The sequence below is a fragment of the Fusarium proliferatum genome (assembly GCF_900067095.1).
Source record: "Fusarium proliferatum ET1 genome assembly, contig: FPRO_scaffold011, whole genome shotgun sequence".
Classification (NCBI taxonomy): domain Eukaryota; kingdom Fungi; phylum Ascomycota; class Sordariomycetes; order Hypocreales; family Nectriaceae; genus Fusarium; species Fusarium proliferatum.
Genome location: NW_022194800.1, coordinates 1,153,313 through 1,176,727, shown reverse-complemented (window position 1 = coordinate 1,176,727; position 23,415 = coordinate 1,153,313). Strand labels below are relative to the sequence as shown.

General features: G+C 50.7%; 9 protein-coding genes across 9 annotated transcripts; 3 read left to right on the top strand and 6 right to left on the bottom strand.

Moving 5' to 3' along the window:
• Nucleotides 1–523: 523 nt before the first annotated feature.
• FPRO_08572 (putative pheromone receptor) lies at nucleotides 524–1,715 on the bottom strand (the record flags this gene model as incomplete). Its single annotated transcript, XM_031222255.1, has 2 exons — nucleotides 524–915; nucleotides 986–1,715. The coding sequence occupies 2 exons, from the start codon at nucleotides 1,713–1,715 to the stop codon at nucleotides 524–526; spliced, it is 1,122 nt and encodes a 373-aa protein (XP_031087732.1).
• Nucleotides 1,716–2,708: 993 nt separating this feature from the next.
• Nucleotides 2,709–4,466, bottom strand: FPRO_08571 (uncharacterized protein; the record flags this gene model as incomplete). Its single annotated transcript, XM_031222254.1, has 4 exons — nucleotides 2,709–3,887; nucleotides 3,947–4,185; nucleotides 4,264–4,351; nucleotides 4,416–4,466. The coding sequence occupies 4 exons, from the start codon at nucleotides 4,464–4,466 to the stop codon at nucleotides 2,709–2,711; spliced, it is 1,557 nt and encodes a 518-aa protein (XP_031087731.1).
• Nucleotides 4,467–5,811: 1,345 nt separating this feature from the next.
• FPRO_08570 (uncharacterized protein) lies at nucleotides 5,812–7,275 on the top strand (the record flags this gene model as incomplete). The annotated part of the gene is made up of 1 exon (XM_031222253.1): nucleotides 5,812–7,275. One exon carries the CDS (start codon nucleotides 5,812–5,814, stop codon nucleotides 7,273–7,275), a length of 1,464 nt encoding a protein of 487 aa, XP_031087730.1.
• A 1,667-nt stretch (nucleotides 7,276–8,942) lies between these two features.
• Nucleotides 8,943–9,710, bottom strand: FPRO_08569 (uncharacterized protein; the record flags this gene model as incomplete). The annotated part of the gene is made up of 3 exons (XM_031222252.1): nucleotides 8,943–9,344; nucleotides 9,393–9,556; nucleotides 9,605–9,710. 3 exons carry the CDS (start codon nucleotides 9,708–9,710, stop codon nucleotides 8,943–8,945), a joined length of 672 nt encoding a protein of 223 aa, XP_031087729.1.
• Nucleotides 9,711–9,808: 98 nt separating this feature from the next.
• Nucleotides 9,809–10,330, bottom strand: FPRO_08568 (uncharacterized protein; the record flags this gene model as incomplete). The annotated part of the gene is made up of 1 exon (XM_031222251.1): nucleotides 9,809–10,330. The coding sequence occupies one exon, from the start codon at nucleotides 10,328–10,330 to the stop codon at nucleotides 9,809–9,811; it is 522 nt and encodes a 173-aa protein (XP_031087728.1).
• Nucleotides 10,331–12,200: 1,870 nt separating this feature from the next.
• On the bottom strand, nucleotides 12,201–13,556 carry FPRO_08567 (uncharacterized protein; the record flags this gene model as incomplete). The annotated part of the gene is made up of 3 exons (XM_031222250.1): nucleotides 12,201–12,425; nucleotides 12,476–12,780; nucleotides 12,836–13,556. The coding sequence occupies 3 exons, from the start codon at nucleotides 13,554–13,556 to the stop codon at nucleotides 12,201–12,203; spliced, it is 1,251 nt and encodes a 416-aa protein (XP_031087727.1).
• Nucleotides 13,557–15,131: 1,575 nt separating this feature from the next.
• Nucleotides 15,132–16,344, bottom strand: FPRO_08566 (putative U5 snRNP-specific 40 kD protein (novel WD-40 repeat protein); the record flags this gene model as incomplete). The annotated part of the gene is made up of 4 exons (XM_031222249.1): nucleotides 15,132–15,181; nucleotides 15,231–15,986; nucleotides 16,036–16,162; nucleotides 16,213–16,344. The coding sequence occupies 4 exons, from the start codon at nucleotides 16,342–16,344 to the stop codon at nucleotides 15,132–15,134; spliced, it is 1,065 nt and encodes a 354-aa protein (XP_031087726.1).
• Nucleotides 16,345–16,765: 421 nt separating this feature from the next.
• Nucleotides 16,766–17,510, top strand: FPRO_08565 (putative BET3; the record flags this gene model as incomplete). The annotated part of the gene is made up of 4 exons (XM_031222247.1): nucleotides 16,766–16,800; nucleotides 16,863–16,871; nucleotides 16,926–17,148; nucleotides 17,199–17,510. The coding sequence occupies 4 exons, from the start codon at nucleotides 16,766–16,768 to the stop codon at nucleotides 17,508–17,510; spliced, it is 579 nt and encodes a 192-aa protein (XP_031087725.1).
• A 2,984-nt stretch (nucleotides 17,511–20,494) lies between these two features.
• FPRO_08564 (uncharacterized protein) lies at nucleotides 20,495–23,258 on the top strand (the record flags this gene model as incomplete). Its single annotated transcript, XM_031222246.1, has 5 exons — nucleotides 20,495–20,986; nucleotides 21,146–21,312; nucleotides 21,369–22,704; nucleotides 22,753–23,049; nucleotides 23,100–23,258. 5 exons carry the CDS (start codon nucleotides 20,495–20,497, stop codon nucleotides 23,256–23,258), a joined length of 2,451 nt encoding a protein of 816 aa, XP_031087724.1.
• Between the last annotated feature and the right edge of the window lie 157 nt (nucleotides 23,259–23,415).

Sequence of the window (23,415 nt, the reverse complement as noted above, 5' to 3'; positions counted from 1 at the left end):
TGCCTCATCGCACGAGTTCCAGATGAAGGAGTAGGCTTGGTTATGTCATCTTGGTGCGACTCGGGCCTGGATGGTAGCTGTTATACAGTATTTAGTGTCAATCACTCACATCACATTCTGACTGTCTTACCTTGCAGCTGATAACATAGCACTCTGAAACTAACACTGGACATCACAGTGGGTAAGGCAGGGTTGGCAATCTGAATGTATTCATCGCTATTGTGCGCTTGAGCGCTTATCCATCTTTTAACTAAAGAAGCAAGGCATGGATAGCATCGTCCATGATTAAAAGCCGTCGATTCAAAAGAGATATCATAAACTAAAGAATGTAGGATGCGAGTTATCTCAAGCATCATCCACCGCATTGGGTATGAAAGCTGTTTGCTAAGAAAAGCAGTAAATGAAGAAAGCAACTTGTGCCGATACGCCGCGCTAGAAGTTTTGTTTTGGTCGAAAACATGAACATGTAATACCATTTCCCAAAAGCAGTCTTTTCGTGGAAGCTGAAATTGAAGAGGGTGGCCTAGATCCGCTCTTCACGTTGCAAGAAGGCTTTGTCAACCCGGACATGGTCACCGTCCATCTTACCGAGCTCAACATCCTCGGGGTTGATGTGATCGCGAGACGAAGTCCCAGCCTCACAGCGGGCGTACACTGAGACGTGAGGTCTGTCGGTGGCGCCGCTGCGGTTGGTGCTGAAGCTGGGTGCCTTGAAGCCAGTGAAGGAGCTAGGCCCGCTGACGCCGTAGCGGATGCCACTGGAGGCGCCGGAGGAGTTGGCGCTGTTGGCGTTGCTGGCGGCGATGCGCTGTGCGGCGAGGGTGCCGAGGGGGAGGATGACGGCGACGGAGGTGAGGGTGAGAGATGCTGCTTCGAAGTCGACGAAGTGAGCCCATTCAAGAGAGGCGAAGATGACTGTGGAGTGTTAGTGAGGAATTCGAGTGGCTGTGAGGGAGAGACTTGCCTGGGATGATCATCAGGAGACCGTTGGTCATGACAAGGACCTCCATGGGGTTGAGTGTCTTGTAAGATGGCAGGATACCACGGTTGGAGATGAGATGCCAGATGAGCTTGATGTTGAAGATGGCACACCACCATGAGATTGAAGACACGTTCATGATGACCGTCCACTTGATGAGCCAGAGCATGTGCCACGGCGGAATGGTATCGAGATTTGCCTCGATCTGAACAGCCGTGAAAGCAATCCTCACACAAATCGTCATGAGAGAAATGACGAGTGAAAGACCAGTGATGATATACTTCCACAGATTCGGCCACAGCTTAACCATCGTCCAAGCCTGGCTCATGAGCATCGTCTCGATCGAGATGACGAGCAAGAGCGAGATGATATTGGCGGCAATGGCAGGTGCATACCCACTGGTAGGAATATGGCTAAAGTCATGAGACCAGAAGGGGTAAAAGTCGGCAAACTTGGAGATGTTCCAGATACAAAGCAGCACCATTCTGACCGAGCAGATGACGAGACTGAGGATCTGAAGAGCGTTGAACGGTCTCTTGAACTTGGAAAAGGGCACCATTACGAGGAGAACGACGAGCATGACGAGACAGGCGCCGAGCTGTGTGGCATAGTTGATGACGGTGTTGACCATCATGCGACGCATCTCGTCAACGAGCATCACGGGGATGCTGATGGTGGTGTTTCCATCAGCTGCTAAGAACGTGACGTTCTGCGTGAACGGATCAAAGGTCGACATTGCTTGCGATCTGATAAGCAGCAGTGAAAGGAGTGAAGTGTAAGTGAAAGGGGAGTTGGCTGTTGGTAGATGTTGATCGGATCTCAACGTGGCAAAGATGGATGGATACAGTTCACGAGCGAACGGAGAACTAAGAGGTCTGAGCTCTTCAAGATATATATAAGAGAGGGTAGAATGGAAGTGAAGTGAGAAGAGAAGTCTTGTATAACGCTGAAGAGAATTGAGAAAGTGGCAACATGGTTAAACAGATCACACCAGGCGAGAACGGTCTTGAAGAACAAACAGTTAAGCTAACTTGGCAAGCAATAATTAGATATTGTCAGCGGCAAGGAATAATGTAGTCCAGGAACAGGATTTGTATTCAAAGGGTGTTATCACATTCAACCAAGAATGCCAAGGTCGGTGGGGGTGAGGTTGGCCTTAGTATTGTTCTTGCATTTCGTGGCGTTTTGAGGCTTAGTATTGTTCTTTGAGCCCGCTAGACTCGTTCGGTGCAGAAGATCGATCCGTGCATATCTTGACAGGCCGAGAGCTAACGGTCCAGGCGACGGATTCGTTTCTTTTCCCCCGTGTTCCTGACTCCGTGCACGCCAATTGCCGTCATGGATGGGGGGAAGGGGAATGGATTTGATATGGGATCCGTTTTGATATCAAGAGTTTAATTACCCGCTTTGGTGTTGATCGTTGACTCTTAATCTGCCCAGTCTTTTTCAACCGTATCGGGAGCTGTTCGCCGTATCGATGGCTTGAGATCGCAAGATAGACTTCACGGGCATCCAGCTAGCCGGTCGACTCAATCGTTTGGCTTCGTTTCAAAAGTATGTTGCAATCCCCCTCTTACTTGTCGTAGTTTGCCCAGTGCCTCGCCACGTAACTGCTACTCCATGCACGATGCCAATCCTGGAGCTCTTCCTGGCTGCCAGCTGCAAGAATAATACTAAACCCCCGCTTGGCAAGGGAGCTGCGTCAGTCCAAATTTCGTATGGTATCCCATCATGAGGCCAGGCCCATTCCTTGCCCAATCTTTCGCACAAGTGCTTTTTTCAGATACCATTCTCTAGCAAGAGTTCTTGTCGTCTTGGCAAACACTGCTGGTGTAATGCGGCCGCGCTCGACAGCCCGTCCAAGCATGAATATGGCGTCACCTATAGCTCTCTCCTCTGCCACTAGTGTGTATAGCTGGTTTGCGACTACTGTAGGAGCTACAAGGAGCTCATCAACATCTGGAACAGGGTGGCTCTTGGATCCTTCGATTACTGCATCCGCTTTATGAAGAGCATCGTGTAGAATGTTAGAGTTTGACGTTAAGACATTCGACAATTGTGTCAACTGGCCACCTTCGGCCTGGAAGGCTGGTATCGCTGACAGCATTGCTGTTCTTTGTGCCTGCAAACCAGCCATGCTTGAGTCGTTCTGCTGCCGGCTGCGCATCCTGATCGAATACAGTGTCTGAGCTAACTGTCGCAACAACGCATCCTTTTCGGGATTGGGCGGGATAGGAGGAGCCGCTACGGTACTATTTGGCAAACTTAACTCCAATGGCTCATCAAGCAGATCAGGAGGTGGTGGTGGTTTTGCAGGGCTTTGTGGTGGTGGAGCTGCCTGGGCCGTCCATGCCGGAGGTTGTGGAGGCTGTTGATATTGCTGATGCTGTGGTGGCATTTGCCATTGTTGTTGTGACGGAGACGCAAACGACTGGGTATCTTTCATGTATCCAGGTTGTGCAGCCATTGGCGGTCCAGCAGGCGGTATATGACGAGTCGCATACTGCTCCTGAGGGCGAGGCAATCTTGGGTCCTGTGCATTTGGACTTCCAACTTGAGGTGGCAGAGGAGGAGCTGAGTCGTGCCGTGACATGCGGTTGGACTGCGCCGGGGAGCGTCCAGGGATTGGGGGCAAAGGCGGTCCGTTTTGAGATTGTGTCTGCGCAGGCGATGTAGTCTGAGGGCCCTTCGGGGGTGGTGGAGGAGGGCGTGGCTGTTCTGAGGGATGCGGATCCTGTGTTGCAGGCCGCGAGGTTGATCCCATGCCAGGAGGCAGAGGCGGCACAGGAGGAGGTGTCGGGTTAGCTTGAGCTGGAGGTGGTCGGGCCTGTGGTTGCCGAGCTACGACTGGAGGTTCTTTTGCGAAGATGTCGGTTAGGATGTTGAGGAAGTCCCTTAGGTTAGATTTCTGGTCATCTTGTCAGCAACAAAACATCACATTGTAGCTGTGGCTTGGGGGCAACGTACATCCCAGAATTCAGCCCATCCCACCAAGTATGGATGATACACCAGACCCTGCGGATCGATATGCTGTCCCGGTCGAATCATCATGGTCTCAGTCGGCACAACGTATATCATGGGTGATTCTCGCGGATAAGCGTGTGGCACCCATATCGAAATGGGGAAACGGTACGTCGTCCCGCGAAAATTAACAGGGAGAGTCCCCGAGAGATGAAGCAACAAGGCATTGGCGCCATTCGAGAACGCTGGTGAGGGTCAATATCCGAATGCGACAAAGCTGGAGTTTAGAGCGCAAGCTGGTTGGTAGCTCTATGCGAACGTACTGTGCACATCGGTTCGCGGCGATAGCGAGGGGAATCGGTCGAGAGCCTGCGCGACATCGTTGTAGGCACGATTCACATCGTGATACTCCTGTAGCGCGTTCAAGTCAGCTCTTTTGAACGAGCGGGGGAAGTATGGAGGAGGAGATACGTACGCTTGTGAGAACGCTGTAGAGCCAGTTCAGCACATGTTGCTGGACAGGCATCGTGTTATTTGCCAAGTAACCCAAGTTTTTTATGGAGATATCAAGGAAGATGGGCCTCTTCACATCTGAGGTTGACCTTGAAGGTCGTCGTGAGGTAGCTTGGTTCGGTGTTGGTGGTTCGTGCGTCTTCCATGTTGGACCTCATGCAATCGACGTAATGGGGTACGTACCGTGCACCTTCCTAAAATCGACCCGAGCCGCGGATAGTGGGGGTGGGGGTTTTTAAGACTTCAACACCAACTGAAGCAATTGAAGTGGGAGATGGTGAGTGAGTACACATTTGTCTTCGTTATCGTTATATATGTAAGAGACGAACTCTGGTATCAGTGGCTATCAATGGTTATGTTGCCCGAGTTAATTACTTCTTAAACAAGGCTGAGGAGGCCACATCATCGGAGCCATGCATAATCTGGATAACCTCTGTCTCACAACGATTGAGTTTCGGGTGGTTGAAGCCATTTGCCTGTCGCTTTCCACCAACATGACTGAAACATAAGTGAAAAAAAAAAGATCGCTTGGCCGTTGGTGACTCAACCATCAACAGCCAAATTCTCTATCGAATACTATCTAGTTATGTGATCTGCGCGCCGGAAATAAAACCGAGACATTTCCCTCTAGCTGTAGGGTAACAAAAACCAACCATTCAGAGACTCAACTCTAACTCAACAACACCCTTCGCAATAACATCAATTAATAATGCCCTCCCATCAACGTTATCAAAACCCCAGATCCCAAGCCACAAAACATCACATGTAAATGTAAATTACAAATCCAAGCACCATCACATCGGCCGAAGACGGAGCAAGATCCGGCTTCACGTCCGCAGACAACCCGGTCCCTCCGCAACCTCTTTGGCACTTACAAGTTCACAACCAGGGAAAAACACATTATGCGCGCTAATTAAACCTTTTTTCTGCATCCATGTGGCGTTCTAGAACCCTCCCTCTTTACAGTGGTTCTCGTAACTGTCCACTCATCCGAATCGGCCAATCATGCTCTCTGCTCGACCGTTTCGCCGCAGAAACTAGCACGAGAAAACATAGGAAGAGTCATTTATTAGGCCTTGTAGTCTATCCCCAGAACTAATTTTTTTTTAAGCTGGTTCTTTCTTTGTTTCTCCATCATATCCATTATTCCACAACTACCGGCCTTGGCTTCAACTACCCCAGAGTTTTGAAAGCACCGTTGTTATTTCTTCTCTGATCTGATCCTTCCGGAGCGGCCCCACTATTCCGTCTCCGGTTCCCGGAACACGGCTCTTTCGCATCTGCTGATTCTCTGTTTCAGCCTGCGACTTCTCCTCTTTACAACCTTCAACAACTTTTAGAGGGAATATTCACATAAAATGCTTCCCTCTATCCCAGTCCTAGCCGAGTACGGCATCTCGCCAACTCACGGCTTCCTCCCGGATACTCTTCCCTTGACCCGTCTCCCGGATCCATACTACAACAAATGGGAGGCCATCGCCGCAAACCTCCAGGCTCTTATCCTCAGCCGCAGACTGCGTGGTGTTATCGACAGATTACCAGTTCTGTCGACAATCGGTCTCGAGCATGACGCTGAGTGGCGACGTGCCTATTCACTACTAGGCTTCATGGCCCATGGATATATCTGGGGTGGTGATTCACCATCAGATAGACTTCCTGCATCTATTTCCGTTCCGCTGCTGGAGATCTCTGAGCATCTGGAAGTGCCGCCTGTTGCGACGTATGCTGCTGTTTGTCTCTGGAACTTTAAACCCCTCTTTGTTGACGAGGATATCGATAACCTTGAGAATCTCGCCACTCTAAACACATATACTGGAGCTCTTGATGAATCATGGTTCTACCTTGTTTCAGTAGCCATCGAGGCTCGTGGCGCGCCAATTATTCCTTTAATGCTGACGGCCATTGCTGCTGCTCGTCATGGAGACAGTGCTGCCGTTACGCGCTGTCTGCGCACTTTCGCAGAGCGTCTCACAGACTTGACGAATATTCTTCAGCGGATGCACGAGAGTTGCGATCCTACCATCTTTTATCACCGAATTAGACCTTTCCTTGCTGGAAGCAAGAACATGGCGGAGGCTGGCCTCCCTAATGGTGTCATTTACGAAGACGGTTCCGGCACTGAGGAATATCGACAATACAGCGGTGGCAGCAACGCTCAGAGCAGTCTGATTCAATTTTTTGATATCATTCTTGGAATTGAGCACCGTCCGACAGGCGAGCCTCGCGATCCCTCTTCAGACAGCGATCGAGGCCGTGCTGCAAACCGACACAACTTCATCATGGAGATGAGACGCTACATGCCCGGCCCTCACGCCCGCTTCCTCAACGACGTATCCAACGTCGCCAACATCCGCGAATACGTCGAATCTCACCACTCAGACAAACAACTCTGCCTCGCCTACGACGCCTGTCTCGCCATGCTAAGCGCATTCCGCGACAAGCACATCGCCATCGTGACACGCTACATCATCAACCCCTCCAAGCAAGTCCGCGCGCGCAGCCGCTCCCGCAGCCCCGAAGTAACCCGCAACAAGCTCAACCTCGCAGTCGCATCGCGCAAGAACAAGGAGAACCAGAAGGGCACGGGCGGCACGGCGCTTATTCCGTTCTTGAAGCAGGCGAGGGATGAGACGGGCGAGCCGGCGGTTGAGGAGTGGACGAGGCGGTTTATGAAGAGGAAGATGCAGACGGAGGGGAGAAATGATTTCTTCTTGGGGAAGACGTTGCAGGATGATGTTAGTCTGACGGAGGATGTGGAGATTAAAGGTCTTGCTGGGTCGTGGACCATGGACGATGAGATTGGTGGTATTTGCCAGTATTAGAGGAGGACCTCATACCGACGAAAATGATGATTGATAGGCAAATTAGATGGGCTGGGTAAGGGAGTAATTGGATAATTTAGGGTAAATGCATATGATCAACTCATTGCAAGCGTTGGGAATAGATGAACAATACTACAGTGAACTGCAATCGCCTTTTTACTATTAAGTTGATACTCATAATCTTGAGCAATGTTAATTAGAAGGACAATTTCCCTTCTTTTTAGCCTTACCAGTGTTGCCATTCCATGCCCTCGATGAATTTGTCTTTGCGTACGCCTCTGATCTGTGCCAGATCAATATACCTTACACCAAACCATACCTAACAAAAACAACCTGTCGAGTCCTGACTCTGACAGGATTAGTTACCGAGTTATACATATCGTGTACCAACCGTCCAAAATGATGATCCCAAACGCCGAGACATTATGCTCTTGTCCCATGTACCAATACAAGGGCATTGCCGTGACAAACACAAAGCCAGTCGTAGTACTCATGCTCATACTCATACAATACAATCTTCAGTCATCAACACATCTCGCCGCACACATTCTGCTTCGTTGATGCCACTTCGCTTCATTGGGGGTTATGGGTGCGTATCAAATCATTTACAACTCTTCTCGCCGCATCTTGCGCGTCTGTCACTAACCACCACTGCAGCCTCCACTCCTCATCCATCAGCCACGCCAAAACAATGAGCACAAGCAAACAGCCATTAGTAAGGAAGCCTCAAGTACTTCAAAGGCTTCTGTCCTCACAAACTGTGTTGCTTGTCTGTTTGTTTGCCGTTCTGTAGAATGCCATCTTCCGCATCGAACGAGCTCTTCATGCATCAGCGCAATCAGAAACCCGTTGCCCACAAGAAACAGCATCCTATCCCCTATGATCATTGATCATCTGGCCTTCAGCCCACCACTCTCACGCACGCATCCACTGGTCTTTTCTGCCGCCAGGCGACAACACAAGCTCTCCCGAGGCTTAATCTCACCCGCATCCTAGCGGGGACATCTTCACTGATCAAAGCCTGAGTCTCTGCGCTTTTCTTTTCCAAGCTCAACAACCAACACATCGCCTCGCGGGGTATATCCTTCGCAGGGTGCCGTAATTTTCGAAAGTCGTTAAGAGCTACGTGACAGCGTCTGTCGTTCAAATCGTAGTAGTAGTCCTTGGGTGAATGATCCAAGGTTGTATCTGAGGAAAGGTGCCAGATAACGGACAAGCCGTTCAGAGACCCCCTAGTAACCAAGGATCCACGCAAACAAGTCTAGGTGAATGTTGGAAAAAGGAAATTCGTTGCTAGAAATCTTTCCTTGTCAAGTACCGACATTTCCTCGCGGGTCGTGATAGCAACAATGCTGCATCGACTATGTACCACCGCTGGAACAATGTGGCATCGCTCAAGTGAAAGATGAATTCGGACGGACCGAAAATGACATGCAAGTCGAGGCCAGATAAGTGATGCTGGCAAATGCATGCTTCGGATCAAAGAACAAGAACCAAAACAAAGAAATAATTTGAGAGTAAGGATGTAGTGATATGTTCACGTGTCGGCATCAAAAAGAACAACTGTTGAAAAGCAAAAGTGTCGGCCATCCCAGAACGACGCTCTGAACCGCTGTTGGGACATACGCCACCAGGGGCATACACCAACAGCCAACTCCAGGGTTTGTTTAAGCCACGGGAGCGATAGAAGCAACGGGAGGAGCAGGAACGCTGCTGATATCAACCTCCTGAGGAATCTCGCCAACACCGGGAGCGTTCTTCTGAGGGCAGTCACGAGAGATGTGTCCAGCCTCACCGCACTGATAGCAAGTCTTGCCAGCAGTGTTGAGAGGACCGCCGTTAGGAGCAGTGCAATCCCGAGAAATGTGACCGAGCTTGCCGCAGGCATAGCACTTCATGGCCTGAGCCTGGCAATCACGAGCAAAGTGGTTGGGACCACCACACTTGTAGCAAGTGGCAGGGCGAGGACCACCGGCGAAACCACCCCGGCCGTAACCACCGGGGAAGCCACCACGACCCATGGGAGCACCACGGCCCATAGTAGGACCAACAGGGTTGGGGCAGGCGCGCTATATCAGTCAGTTATGTCCATAATTCAGGGTAATGCCATCACATACAGCAAGGTGACCGGGCTGGCCACAGTTGTAGCAGCGGCCGCTGGTGCCGGTACCGCTCAGGCGGAGGGTAGGGCAGTCAGCCTGGACGTGACCAAGACCCTGGCAGTGGTAGCACTGCTTGGCCTCAGTGGTTCGGGGAAGAGGGCATCCGTTGGACTCGTGGCCTTTTGGAAATTAGATCAAGTCTGTCTTGACACATCATTGGCACGTACCAGGCTGCTTGCAGTTGTAGCAGAGACGCTCAGCAGAAGAGCAGACCTCAGCGTAGTGGCCAACATTGCCACACTTGTAGCAAGCACGTCGAGAAAGAGAAGACATTTTGAAGATAGGTCTGAATCAACAAAGTTAGTTACAGTATTCAATGCAGTGTTTAGTTGTGCATTATGGTGCTGCTGCTGCTGTGTATCTGCTGTCGCCTAGTCGCCAGTATGGATATTTTGTCGCAACTCCAGGGTACACCAGAGCGGCATGGTCCATCGTGTCTTTGGTCCAACATGGAATGATAGGTAATCCGTCCATTGATTGAGGTCGAATATGCCCTTGTAGGCGTCGAGGACCCAAGGTCGACGGCGACATGGGCTTATTCCAAGTCGCACAAGCTTCGTAGTGGCGCAAATGCCGTTGAGGCTACCGCAGCTCTTGTTGAGCTCGGTTCCAATACTGAAGGCCGGGACAATGTGATTGTCCAATTGGTAGTCATATGATAAGCTCTGACAATCCCAGATCGTCAACCCCGCACTTCGAGTGTGCCGAGGGGCAACACCAAGACCAGAGCTCTCGAGAGAACCGGGAGATAAAAGGCGATATAGTTCGGACGCGGACCGTTGAAGACCGGAGCTTGCGCCGGAATATCGGGTCGTACACGGAGGCCAAATACGGAAGGCTTTTGGAAGTGGGTTGTTGTGAGGCCGAAGCTTCAAACGAGGGATTTCTTGCATCGACGGATTTGAGAGCAGAAAACGGGGTTTGAATCGCAACAAAAATTCGATATTGATTTTGTATTCGATAAATTCGAGAACGGGGGCCACAAGTATTTCGCTATTTGCGATAGGCGAGGCATGTCGAATATGGGCGTTGTTGTCGCGCAAAGGAGGGGCAGCAAAACACAGCAGCAGCACAAAACCAAAAACCGCAATGCAGCAACGCACGCTCTAGCATCAACATACCTTTATGGACTCGGAGGGAGCTTGATGGGTAGGTATAGTAGGAAAATGGAAAAGTAAAAAATAACGATGATCCAATAAGTGGATTTTGTTGAACAAAAATAATGAATAGGTAGAGAGGTATCGAGACACCGAAAAATGGCACTTCAACACCAAAGAGAAACAGTATTCGGTTCTTTGTTTTGTCCTAAATGGAATGGGAAAATGGGAATAATTTTTCGAATTAAAATTTTTTCAAAATGAGGGGAGCACCCAACCGCGGGCACACACAGCGCAAGGAGCGAATGACACGCACTGCCTGCCATTTCTTCACCATACGACTGGACAACCCCCGACCCCCGAGACTGACACTAACGAGGCCTAAGTCGAGTTACCACCCACAAACGAGTCGAATCAGAACGGAAACGGGATCCATTATGATGATTGTGGATGTTTGGGATGTGGGGAGGGGGCGACCTCGACTCAGGCTCGCTCAGGTTGGCTCACCCAGCGGCGCGACTGAAGTGGGATTAGTTAGCCAAGTGGACGGACTTTTAGTCCAGGGAGGGGGAGGGGAAATGGAGTTGGTACATATTGAATTGCCTCGGTGGAATGGATATAGCTGCGTAACAGTTGCTGAACCTCAAGCCTGAATGAGCTCTGAATAAGTGTAGAGCGTGACTTGTGATTATACGCATCAGATAAAGTAGCTTAAGAATAACTCAGTCACTGTCCAAGATCAACTCATTCTCATAAACTCACTCAGTCAACTGCAGAATCTCCCTTAACCCTCGCTTACCATCATCACACACGCTCTAAACGCGCTGAACTAAAAGGACAAAGGGCAGAGAAGCCACTGACTGGGGGTCGAGTCCACGCTCCAATCAGGACTAACCCTTGCCCTTCACATCTCACCTCGAACCTCTCTGCTTTAGGAAAGAATGGGAGTTCACTAGGGAGGAAGCGATGCTTTCCCATCTGGCCTCGCTGTGCCTGCCAAGCGAATTGATGAAGCACTGATTCACCTTAAGGTGTTCACGTGATACAGACAACCTGACAACCAACCTTATTCTCCAACTGGCCTATCATGCAAACGCAAAATGCAGATGGCTCCCACAGAATGCTCTCTCTAATACGGTCTTTGTTCCAAGCTGGAATTTGGTTGAACCCTTCTTTTGGGAAGTTTGATTTCCTGGCCCAGCTGCAGTTGGCAGGGGATGGGATATAACCGCGTGATGTCAAACCCTGGCCATGGCAACCCCACGCCTCTTCCGAGACTCGCCGCGAGACAATTACTCCCTGCTCAGTGCTCAGACGAGAGGGATAACCTGATCGCGAGATTGAGCAACCACCACCTGCTGAGTATCACTGCGACTGGGTCTCTAATTACCGATAAACAGGCACGAGCAACTTCACCTGAGGGCAAGCCTATAGTATTGCCTTTCCTATCTGGTATCTGGTATCTCATAGCCTGAACCTCAATTCCTTTCAAAAGCAATACTATGCAAAACTTCACTAATATGTGATATCAATGGTGCAGATACTCGTGTACGCTGATTTGGCAATGCCTCTGAGAGGCTCTGGGTCTTCAAATGTGTCTTCGCTTTCATATAAACCATGCATATTGCTCGCTATGATGCCCTGTGAAATTGTCCCTTGATGATTCCTACTCTGTTGGTACCCTAGCCACTCTACCAAGCTCCGATGGATGTGTTGGTAGAGGCACTTCAGTTGTAGGTGCAGTTGATCGAGGTTGCGCCTCGACTACATATGATATACCATCTTCAGACACATACGACGGTGGCCTGGGACCAGCTCGAGTATTAGGTCTTATTTGAGAAAGGTCCACGGCCTCGTTGCGCTGCCAGAACAAACGATCGGGATCAACTCGCTGCAAATTGTTAGCGTCATCCTGTCAAAAGTTGCAGGCTAGATACATACCACTGTCTCACGCCATCGTCCATAGGCTGGTGGTAGTGTCTTTGTTGCTTCACTCTCCATACCGACAGCTTCCTCATCCTGCGCAAGAACAACAGGAATGGGAACAGGAGGTACGGCATATCGAGGCGCACGATACCGAGGAGGTCGATTTGCCCGCTCAGCGGCTTCGCGATTACTTTTTATTATTAGGAGACACAGTCTAATAAGACCGTGGAAGAAGAAGGCGGCGGCGAACAAGACGACAAGAATGAGCATGATGTTCATTTCGCGCGTGTTGACCTTGTGTGTCATGGAAAGGGCGAGATCTATTCCTGATCAGTATCGCAATTACACAGGCGGCACGATTGGGTCTTGACTTACAGACAGTGACGAGAATTATAAGAAACAGACCTGAAGTCAAACATCTCAGGATCTGCGCTCTCATGCGCCTCGATCGAACCCATGGTATACAGCCCAGGAAGAACTTGGGATGTCGCTGATGACTTCTTCGCGACCTGTGGCGATCACGTTCTCTTTCATGGTATTCCCTCCGTCTTCGATGCCTTCTAATAGTTGATCCACCCAGGATTTCAGAGAGATGTGCTTCCAATGGGTCTTGAGGAGGGTTTCGTTGTCGTCTTTGACGTCGCGATCGATGCGATTCTGAAGGTGCAGCCACAGGATCCGGTCTCGTCGGCGACTGAGGTTCAGCGATGGGTAGAAGCGGCGCGGGAGAAGCTGTGGCAATGCGAATATCGTCGGATTGTGGTGTGGTGTTGTTACGTCCCCATATTCGCAGGAACCCCGGTACAGCAAATCTTCGAGAGCCCCCAGGGCGATTCGTATTCGAGTCTTGAGACTTGACGCTCTCGATCTCGGCGAGATGAGCTTGTCCCGTCATTGAAGCAGGTTCTCTCCGACTCAGCAACCGTGACAGGGGCGGAGGACTCGAACGAGGTTCTTGTATATTGTGCTGAGCTTCGACATCAACATTGACGTCGAGGTTGACGTCGCCTCCATTCGGACTACCACCTCGCTCCATCCTTGATCGTTGTATGAGATCAGCACGAAGCCTCTCCATGTCAGAACGGTTCAAGTCCATATTTCGACGGGGGCACCCGAGGCAGTATATAGATCCGTTACGACTCAGGTAAAAGCGACTAAGGCGGCGCTATCGTGAATTTTCAACAGAGTCCACGGGAGAACATAAAAAAGAACATACGATAAAACTACACGCTCAACATGAAAATTTGTACCATCTCGGTCATTATTAGTAGAGAAGGAACAAGATATACAACAAGTAAATAACAAAAGGGTTCAAGAACCTGTCTTGACTTTTTCTGAGACAACAAACGCCAAAAGGGACCGAACGAAGACGGCAGCGAGAGACAATAAAAGAGGGTCAGGTTTCGATAAAGCAAAAAATGGCCCCGGCTTCAGTCATGATCTAATTATGTTAGTGGGCAGATGGCCCGTCGTTTGTCTTGTCGTTTTCACACGAGGTTCCCTTTTTCGACCCCTTGATTGAACTGAAAGGTTCAAGGACCCATGTTCATAAACCTTAGCCTACGGGTCCTCCGAAAGGGACAAACCGCGTCAGGGATATCCCCCCTCTACAAGGAGGAGCCCAGGTTCAGCTGTTGAAGGATGTACATAAACAACAGGGATTGAGGATGTGATTGCTGTACAATTTACGGCTGTTTTCGGCGATGGATTTTGGTTGGCTTCCACGAAATTAACCTGCTACAGTTGATAAGTTGCTCTAGCAAAATAGATTGGACGTCCCGTGCGTGTTGGAAAAACGTGGGAAGTGGAGATCTACAAATTGCTACCCAGTCCGAGCTCTATCCAGGGGTAACCAGCTTCAGAGCTAGTCGAGATGCGGCTTATCTCTGGAGGTCGACCGTCGGCCTTCAGCTCAAGATGATGCTATCACATATTTTCACAATTACTTTGTGTTATGCTTAAACTGCAACTATTATGTCATGAACTTATAAGTTTCAGAGCCTTTTTGCCTTGTTGCATCTAAACGTCTCGGGTTGAAGTACGCCGCATTTTGCTTGGAGCGCCTCACAGCCAACCAGGGGTATGAACCTGAAACCCAAGTATTCTGGCTATATGCAGCTGTAACCTCACAATCATTGGATAGTGTCTGAGGAAGGGTTACATACAACTAACTTCATTGGAAGATAACATCTCCCTCGAGTTTTGATCGTGTTTGATGTGGCTTGTTTCTTCAAGGGCTTACTATTAATCGACTATTTGCACATATAGTATAAACATCTATGCATGCCCCTAGCTCATGTCTCATCTTTTGATACAAGCCATAAACGCCTCCTTCACCCTTCCCAATGTTATCTCAAGAACTTTGTGCATGCTGTAATCCGCTTTTCTAACCGTCTCCAGAGCTTCCCCAGATTGAATATTCATGCTCCCTAGCAATATTGGAGAGACTTAGTTACAAAAAGCTCCCTGCGTCATCCTAACGGCTACACTATTCAGCCACGGTGAGGGTGAGGGGGATGCCCCTCCCTTGGTACGCCCTCAATGGTAAGCTTCAATGGCATAAAGGTTACCAGAATACTGAGCCCTGACACGGGAGCGCGCATCTCGTGGTTCAATATGTCAGGGAGAGTACGGGTAGTAGATTTAAATATCGAGTTATTGCTTAACCTCCTCATTTCAACTCGCCAAGTAGCATTGTGCGGTCTGACGATGCAGAAAGTACTGTAACTTATTAGTTCACCGCCTCGCAGAGGATCAGCAGAATACTTACGAATAGGCTCCTTGTTTGGCGAGAACTCTGCGCAGTTGACTGTGCCCTTGTGACCGGGCAGCTTGTAAGCGAGCTTGCCTGTCTCGCTTGACCAGACCATGACTGTTCCATCTCCTGATGCTGCTGCAATTCTCTTGCCTTCTGAGTCCCAGCTTGCTCCGAGAAGATTCTTCTCCGTGCCCGCTGTCGCACCGTCAAAGGTTCGAATCTGTCGTTCTGTTGGTGCAAAAGGTCGGATATCCCATGTTCGAACTGTAGAGTCCATGGCGTACGAGACAAGTGACTGAGAATCTGGCGAAACTCTTAATGAGGTGATGGTGTCTGAATGGCCGAGCATCGAGTATATCACCGACTTCTTGCGCAAGTCCCATACTCGAATATCGTTGTCGATGCCGCCAGCGTATATCTCGTTACCAGCCTCGGATACAGCAATGGCGGTGACAGGGAGCATGGTATCGATATAGTCGACGGCGTTCTTCGATCGGGGGTCCCAAATTCCAATTGTCGAGTCGTCGCTACCACTGACGAGTATGTCCTCTCCTCGTCTGCTGATGCCCACAGTGTTGATAACCTCCTCATGTCCAACATATCTGCGGATTCGTGTGCCCGATGTCAAATCCCAGCTCGCAAGGTGCATATCGGCCGAAGCACTGTATAGAATTTCCGAGTCGCGCGACCATTGTAAGTCCAGAATGGCACCGCGGTGACCATTTAATATTCCGTAGTTTTCGCAGTCGCCATACGTTCTCCAAAGCACTACCACAGTCAGTTCGTTGTCGCCTAGAAGGTATTGTTCTTGGCTCACTTAGTGATCTATCCATTCCACCAGAAGCAATCAGGTTGCCTGTAGGATCGAACTTTGCTGCAAAAATCTCGCCCGAGTGTCCTGAGAGTTGCATGACAGGAGCTTGAAGCCCGCTTGTCCTTGGTGCCTGCATCAGTCAGTACAGCGACCTGAGAAATTAGACAGTTTCCAACGTACAGATTGCACCAGTGCATTGCTTGACGCGTTCAGACGCGCGAGAGCGCCCGTAGAAGGGTTGACATTTTGTCGCTTCACGAGCGACTGAGAAGAGCTGGGATCCCCATCGGCAGGACGTTTTTCGGCGGACATGGCGAAGTTGAAAGGGTATCAAGGAAGACAAAGATCGTATGCGACGCTGATTATGTGAATGCGCCAGCTTTTGTCGAGTTCGAGGGTTGTCAAGTGAGCTTAGAGCTTCCTGTTGCTTCACTTTTTGACGACGGCGGTGGTGGGCTTCATGCAAAGTAAATCGAGCTCCTGCGATTGATTGGTGGCCGGGCCGATGATTGTTCCTGAGGTCGGTGTTTCAACCCTCCGTGCACCGACATTCCAGAGCGGTGTTGGCGCTACTGCTTCACCTCCCTGGTTCAAGCTACATCGACATAGCTCTGTTTGCGTATGATTTTGGAGTCTCTTCCATTTCTACGATCTTTTCACTCCTCGCCATCTTGATTGTAGAGCTCGGTCGCTGTTTGAACTCCTCCACAACCCCTCCCTTACAGCCGCAATAATGGCGGCCAACAAAGCGTCCCGCGTGGGCGAGGAGTAAGTTCATCATGACAACTATTCGGTCCCCAAATTATTGCTAAAGACTAACCCGGTTCTAGAATCTGGAAGTAAGCGATTGCCGCTTGAGACCGCAATGGGACGCCTCTCTAACAGAGCAACAGAACTCGAATCGACAAAGTCAACGCTGAGCTCGTCACTTTGACCTACGGAACTATCGTCGCACAGCTATGCAAGGACTACGAGAGCGACTATGCCGAGGTGAACAAGCAGCTCGACAAGATGGGTTACAACATTGGTCTGCGACTTATTGAAGACTACCTCGCCAAATCCAACACCATGAAGCGATGCGCCAACTTCCGCGAGACGGCAGAAATGATCTCCAGGGTAGGGAGACATAATGCGCAGCGTCAGACAATGACTAACGAGAGAACCAGGTTGGATTCAAGATATTCCTCAACATTACGCCCCAGGTGATGAATTGGACAAGCGAAAATGACCAGTTCTCACTGGTATTTGAAGAGAATCCCTTGGCCGACTTCGTCGAGCTCCCCGACGATGGTCGAGCGCAAGATCAACTTTGGTACTCCAACATTCTGTGCGGAGTGCTACGAGGAGCTCTGGAGATGGTGCAAATGCAAGTTGAAGCTCACTTCGTCAGTGACGTGTTGCGAGGCAATGACAGCACAGAGATGAGGGTATCGCTAATTCGATACATCGACGATGAACTGCCCCCCGAGGATGACTAAGAGATACAAAGGGGGGGGCCTATGAATGTGATTATGTGACGACGATTTAGCAATTGCAGGACACAGATGGATGGATGGGTGGCTATGAGAAATTCTAGATTTTCAGGGGAAGATGCCCCCAAATGATCGTCGACGGCATAGACGGCAAGATTGTGCCGATCAGGACGATTGGCATGGAAGCAAACTTACTTATGGAACAAACTTCGTTTTAGCAATCTTGCGAGAGTTGGCTTGGGATCATGGCACGTGTAGATACCCATGGAAGACAGCTGTCAGCCACGTGCTAGGCTGGAAATGCCGGTTGATTGAGCTCATGTCATAGTGATAGAGCCAGAATATTAGGATGAAACATTTTGCATTCGTTTTACTGGGCAATGAGAACTGGTATATTGCGAGCTGAAGTTTGTTTTATTACGAGCAACTGCAGTAATAAATGAGAGCGAGAGCACCAAGACAACCAGGCCCTCGTCTCATTTCGTATAGAGGCATCATGGATATTGGTTTTTAATTTCTCGCGGCTTCCACAAACCTATATTATGAGTTAATCAGCAACCGACACAAACACAATGTCAACTATCCACAAACGCGACGTAGATTGTTGGCAGATATCTCAACCCCGCCGGACATTGAACAGTTGAAGCTCCATCCCACAAGGGACAGATTTTAGTAGATTGATAACGTCAAATCCCCGCGAAACGACGGACGATCAATTGACAGTCAAACGGGATTTGTTAGTGGAGTGCCTAAGGGAGGTAAGAAAATCTAGGGCCTTGTACATGGGTAATAAAAAGATTCAGGCAAGTTCAGGTAATTCTCGGCAGGCTTCCGCTCAAATAATTTTGGCATCCTAGCTGAGCGTCAGAAGTTTTCTTGCTCCATGGGGTACAGGCTCAGACCATAATGACGGTAACACATATGCCTGAGGCAAAGGGGCTGCCTTCTCCGATATCATGCCTGAGGTCTCAAGACTGGCGACATTTTGACTAACAGTCCAAAAATTACGCACCTTGGTCTGAGATTTACGTACCAGAATGTAACGCGACAAACTCAGCGCGCCAATGGCGAGGATGGCCGTCTAGCCCCAGGGCGCGTCCCTCAGATCAAGGGTCCATTGTGTGGGGTGACGCGACCTATGATCATTCGGGTCCGCTAACGTGCGAACCTTGGTTGAGAGCCCCTGAAGAGCATCCACTACAGCTGCGGTCTAGGCCGCTGAGCGTCGCTGAGACGCGCTGAGCCTACTGAGCCTCACAGGGCACGTTGGCAGCCCTGTGCTTAACCCCGGTTAGAAGCCAGCCTCCCTTCTGTACATGTTCCATGTGTATCAAACCGGTCTCGGCAGTTTGTGGCCAAGTCGAATGTCTTTGAAGAGGATCACGGAGAACAATGAGGGACTAAAATAGTCAATTCTGACAGAATCTCGAGGGGGTTTCAACGTCTCGCAATTGACTTCAATGTTTACGTTGGATTCGCTTATATGCGTCCCTTCGTTCTTATGATCGACCGTCCCGATTTCTTTTAGCTGCAAGGAGTCAAGGCATCCCAATTTGGTGGATCTGTCTCCAGGTCCCAGGGAAACCTAAGCTTTTGACAGACGGCCAGCCTTGTAATTTGTGTTTTACCGTTTTGGAGCAAGGTCTGCTGTGCTTGTAAATTGCATGCATCTAACCATCGGAGGCGCATCACTGACTGTTGGTACCAATTCTGATATGCGGAGAGAGGGCTACATCACAATGCTGTAGTTGGGAAACGTTTGGTAAAAATAAATAAACATTTCACATGATTAATTGGCCGTTGTTCATAGACTCTGTCAATTGACAAAGTTTCAGGGAGCGATTCACAGGGAAGAAGGAAGAAGAAAAGTTTGACCGTCCTCCTCCTTTTCCTTCACTCACTGACTGGAGGGATTCCCACCGCCCAAATCAAGGACCGACCACGTTTTTTCACCCACAACCTCTGTCTTGCTCCCTTTTACTCGCCCTCACACCTTTTCCTCCTCCATCAAACAAAGCACCTCATTCCTCCTCGGCCGTTGTGCCATCTGCTTTGAAGAGCTCCAAACGGCGGGTATCCGTCGCGTTTGATAATTGCAGCCAGAGTTTGACATACGTTGATCAACCTACTGCATCTACCTTATACTGGGTCTCTCCCCGTCCTCCACTGTTCCCGTCCGTCTGGCGTTTGGATCGTTTCCGTTTGCTGTCGGTACTTGGATAGAAGGGCACTCAGCATATAATCTGGAGGTACCCGCTTGTCCTTGGAGGCGTTCCGTTGAATTCTCCAAGGTACTTGGCCTTTGCCTGAGCTGCCCGCAGAACCACAAGTACCCTCCCACCCCTGGCGAATGCCCAACCCCAGGCACTCGTTTTTTTACACTTAGCAACTGAGGCAGCGTCCATCACCTCAGGAAAGCACAAGCCCAGCGCCCACTTTCCACTCCCAGTTACCTCGACACTCCGCCAAATCCAACCTACACCAAACCAACCACACCATATTCATCCTCCATACCTCTTATCTCCAACTCATCACCGCGACATCGACTATCGGTCGACTATCGCATCGCGTACTATCGCACTGCAGTGCACGCTACGCTTTTATCACTTTTGATTTCCTGCGATATTCCTTTCCGCCGATTGCCGACGCCTGACACGATCCTCCAATTCCCTCTACTCGGGCTCGCCTCCCATTCTGGTCTCCTGGTCTCGTGGCTCTCGCGATCCTCGCCCCCCGCCCGACTGCGCGCCTGGCAACTTGGACCGCGTCCACGCCTCCTTCGCTGGTGATCCCCTCGCTCGCGACCTTTGGCTTCACTGCCCGTCACGTCCACGTTGGGACGCTATCCAGCGCTGCTCCGCCTGGTGGCACGCCCCCGTGGCTACACGAGCCCCCGACTGCTGTCGTCGCTGCAGCAGAGCCTATAGGCCTCTCTCTGTCTTCTCTCCGGTTACTTCTGAACTGTCATGGCCATGAATCCAAACGTCAACATGGCCAACATGAACCCCATGGGTGGCCCTGTTGGAGGTGCCCCCATGCCCATGATGAACAACGGCGTCGTCAACCCCCAGGCCGCTGCGGCTGCCGCCGCCGCGTCTCGCCAACAGGCAAACGAGAACCAGCGCAGCATTCTCAACACCTACATCTACGAATACTTTATCCGCATGGGAATGTACGATTGCGCCCGATCTCTCCTTTCCAGCGATCAACAGGTCAATGTCCTCGGTAAGGATGGCGCGAACCGTCGTCGCGACGAGAACGGAAATATCATCAACGGTGTTGGCGACGACCCCATGGATACCGATTCGAAGGACGACATCGACTCCAAACTCCCTGAAGACTTGCCGCCGCCAAAGCTTCCCATGCCTGCTTCCGACACCTCTTTTCTCTACGAGTGGTTCTCCGTCTTTTGGGACATTTACTACGCGCAGCGCGCCAAGAGCGGAAACAATACCATTAATCAATATGTTCAACATACTCAGGTAAGCCATCTTTTTTTTTCTGTCATGCTGCCACCCAGGGTACTCCAATTCGGCATCTCACCCACTCAATGGATGATGGTGTCAGATTGACTGCCATACCCCTAACATTTGGTAACCACTTTGGCTGGTGACCAATGCTGACCCTCGGTGGCAATGTAGCAGCAATCCCGGCTAAAGCAGAATCAACAGCAGGAACTTCTGCGAGGGATGAGACCAGACATGGCTGCGCAGCAATATCAGATGATGCGCAACATGCAGAACGGCGGCATGATGAATATGAAGCAGGGCAATCTTGCCCGCGCCGCCATGGCTAACAACCAAAATAAGTGAGTATCTTATTTCTCATCGTACTACAAGCCCCTCGCCTAACAGTGATATCCAGCCCTCAAATGATGCTACAGCAGGCCAAGCAGAACCAGATGCAGCGAGATCCCTCCGGTATGGATGGCCAAAACAGACCTTCTTCACCAGCGTCTGGGGAGAACGCTCCCTCGCCTTCCAAGCGACAGCGCATCGACGGCGCACCGTTCAACCCTAACCAGCCTGGCATGATGCCTAATGGCCGCCCCGGTCAAGGCATGCCAGGCCAGCAGATGCCCGGAGGAGCCAATACTGCCGCCGCTCAACAAACCTTACTTGCCAATGGTATCAATCCTCACTCGTTACATCCTCAGCAGCTGCAGAACTTTGCCGCCGCCCCGCCCGCCGCTCAGCAAAAGTCGATCGCGACCTACTCGCAGAATCTGCAGCAACACCATGGTACTCAGATGGGAGGCAAGCAGATGCCCAATGCCGTTCCTCAAGGCCAAGGATCCCCAATGATGGCCCAGGGTCCCGATGGAACTGCTCTCAATGCGTTCTACAACCCAGGCGAGATGGGAGGCCCAGGCGGCATCCGGGCGGGACCTGGAGGTCCCCAAAACGGAGGGGGAAGCAACCATGCCCTCCAAGACTATCAAATGCAGCTAATGCTTCTAGAGCAGCAGAACAAGAAGCGACTCATGATGGCCCGCCAAGAGCAAGATACCGTCGGCGGCAATGGCATGCCCCGAGAAGGCCAACCCGGACAACCAGGTGGCCCTCCTGGACCCAACGGCCAGTTCCCGGATACTTCGCCCCAGGCCATGCGACCAGGTGCCTCGCCCAACCCTGCTGAGCAGATGAAGCGCGGCACACCCCAGATGAACAACTCTGGCATTCCTTCACCGGTCCCCGAGGGTGGTCAATCCCGTGGCTCTCCCAACCCGGCCATGAACTTCATGGGCAACCAGATGGATCCCAACATGGCACCTCACTTCTTCAAGCAGCAGATGGATGGCAACATGGGAGGCCAACCTCCGATGAACGGCGGCATGCGACCCCCTAGCTCTCACCCTGGTGCACCTTTCAATGGACAGATGAACCAGCAACAGATGATGGCCGCCGCACGACAACAGCAAGGCCAGCCAGGCCAAGGGCCTCAAGGAAATCCTCAGCAGTGGCAGCAAGGACCTAATGGACAGATGGTACCTCAGCAGATGCAGCAGCAAAGTCCTCAGATCCAGGGAACTCCCCAGCAACGATCGATGCCTCCTCCCCAAGCACCGCCCGCTGGCGCAAATGGAGCCAACAGCAGGACGACCGCATCCCCTCAACAAGCAGCAGCTGCACCGCCAACTCCTAGCCAAACTAACAAGGCCGCGCCCAAGAAGAAGAAGGGCGAGACCGCCAAGGATAAGGTAGGTCTAACTGGTGAACTATACTCTGCATGTACTAACAAGTTCAAGCGCGCTGCTGCCAATAAGAAGGCGAACCAGAACCTCAACAATGCTGGTGCAACTCCTTCAAACGAGAATAATGAATCACAGGAGACTCCAGCTCCTGCGACACCCATTCAAAACGCCAATGCTGCCAACTTCAATAAGAATGGGCAAGCTGGCAACACCGGTCAGAATGGTCAACCAACGACTGGCCCAGCTGCTAATGCTCCCGCAGCTGCAACAACCGCTCCTCCTCCTCAGCCACCAGCTCCTCAGCACGACCCCAATCAAATGATGGGTATGGATAACAGCTTTGGCCCATTGGTACGTGCAATCTCCTTAGTGGTGAAACTAGATACTAACTCTGCTTACAGTTTGATGGCGGCGGCATGGAGTTGGCCAACCCCCTCAACTCGGGTGACGTGCTCAATGACTTTGACTTTGATTCGTTCCTCCACGACCAAGATGGTGATAACTCAGCCTTCAATTTTACGGAAGCATTCCCCATGGGAGATGAGATAGGAGCAGATTAATGACTTGCGAGAAACTTTGGGTTGGCTGGCATTACACACACGATCTTGGGTCAGACTTAATCAGGCATCATTTGTCACGGCGTTCTGAGTGGAAACTATATCATGGTCATTCGGCGATCTGGTCCTGGAGGTGAAATTCCCTCATGTGGTGGCTTCA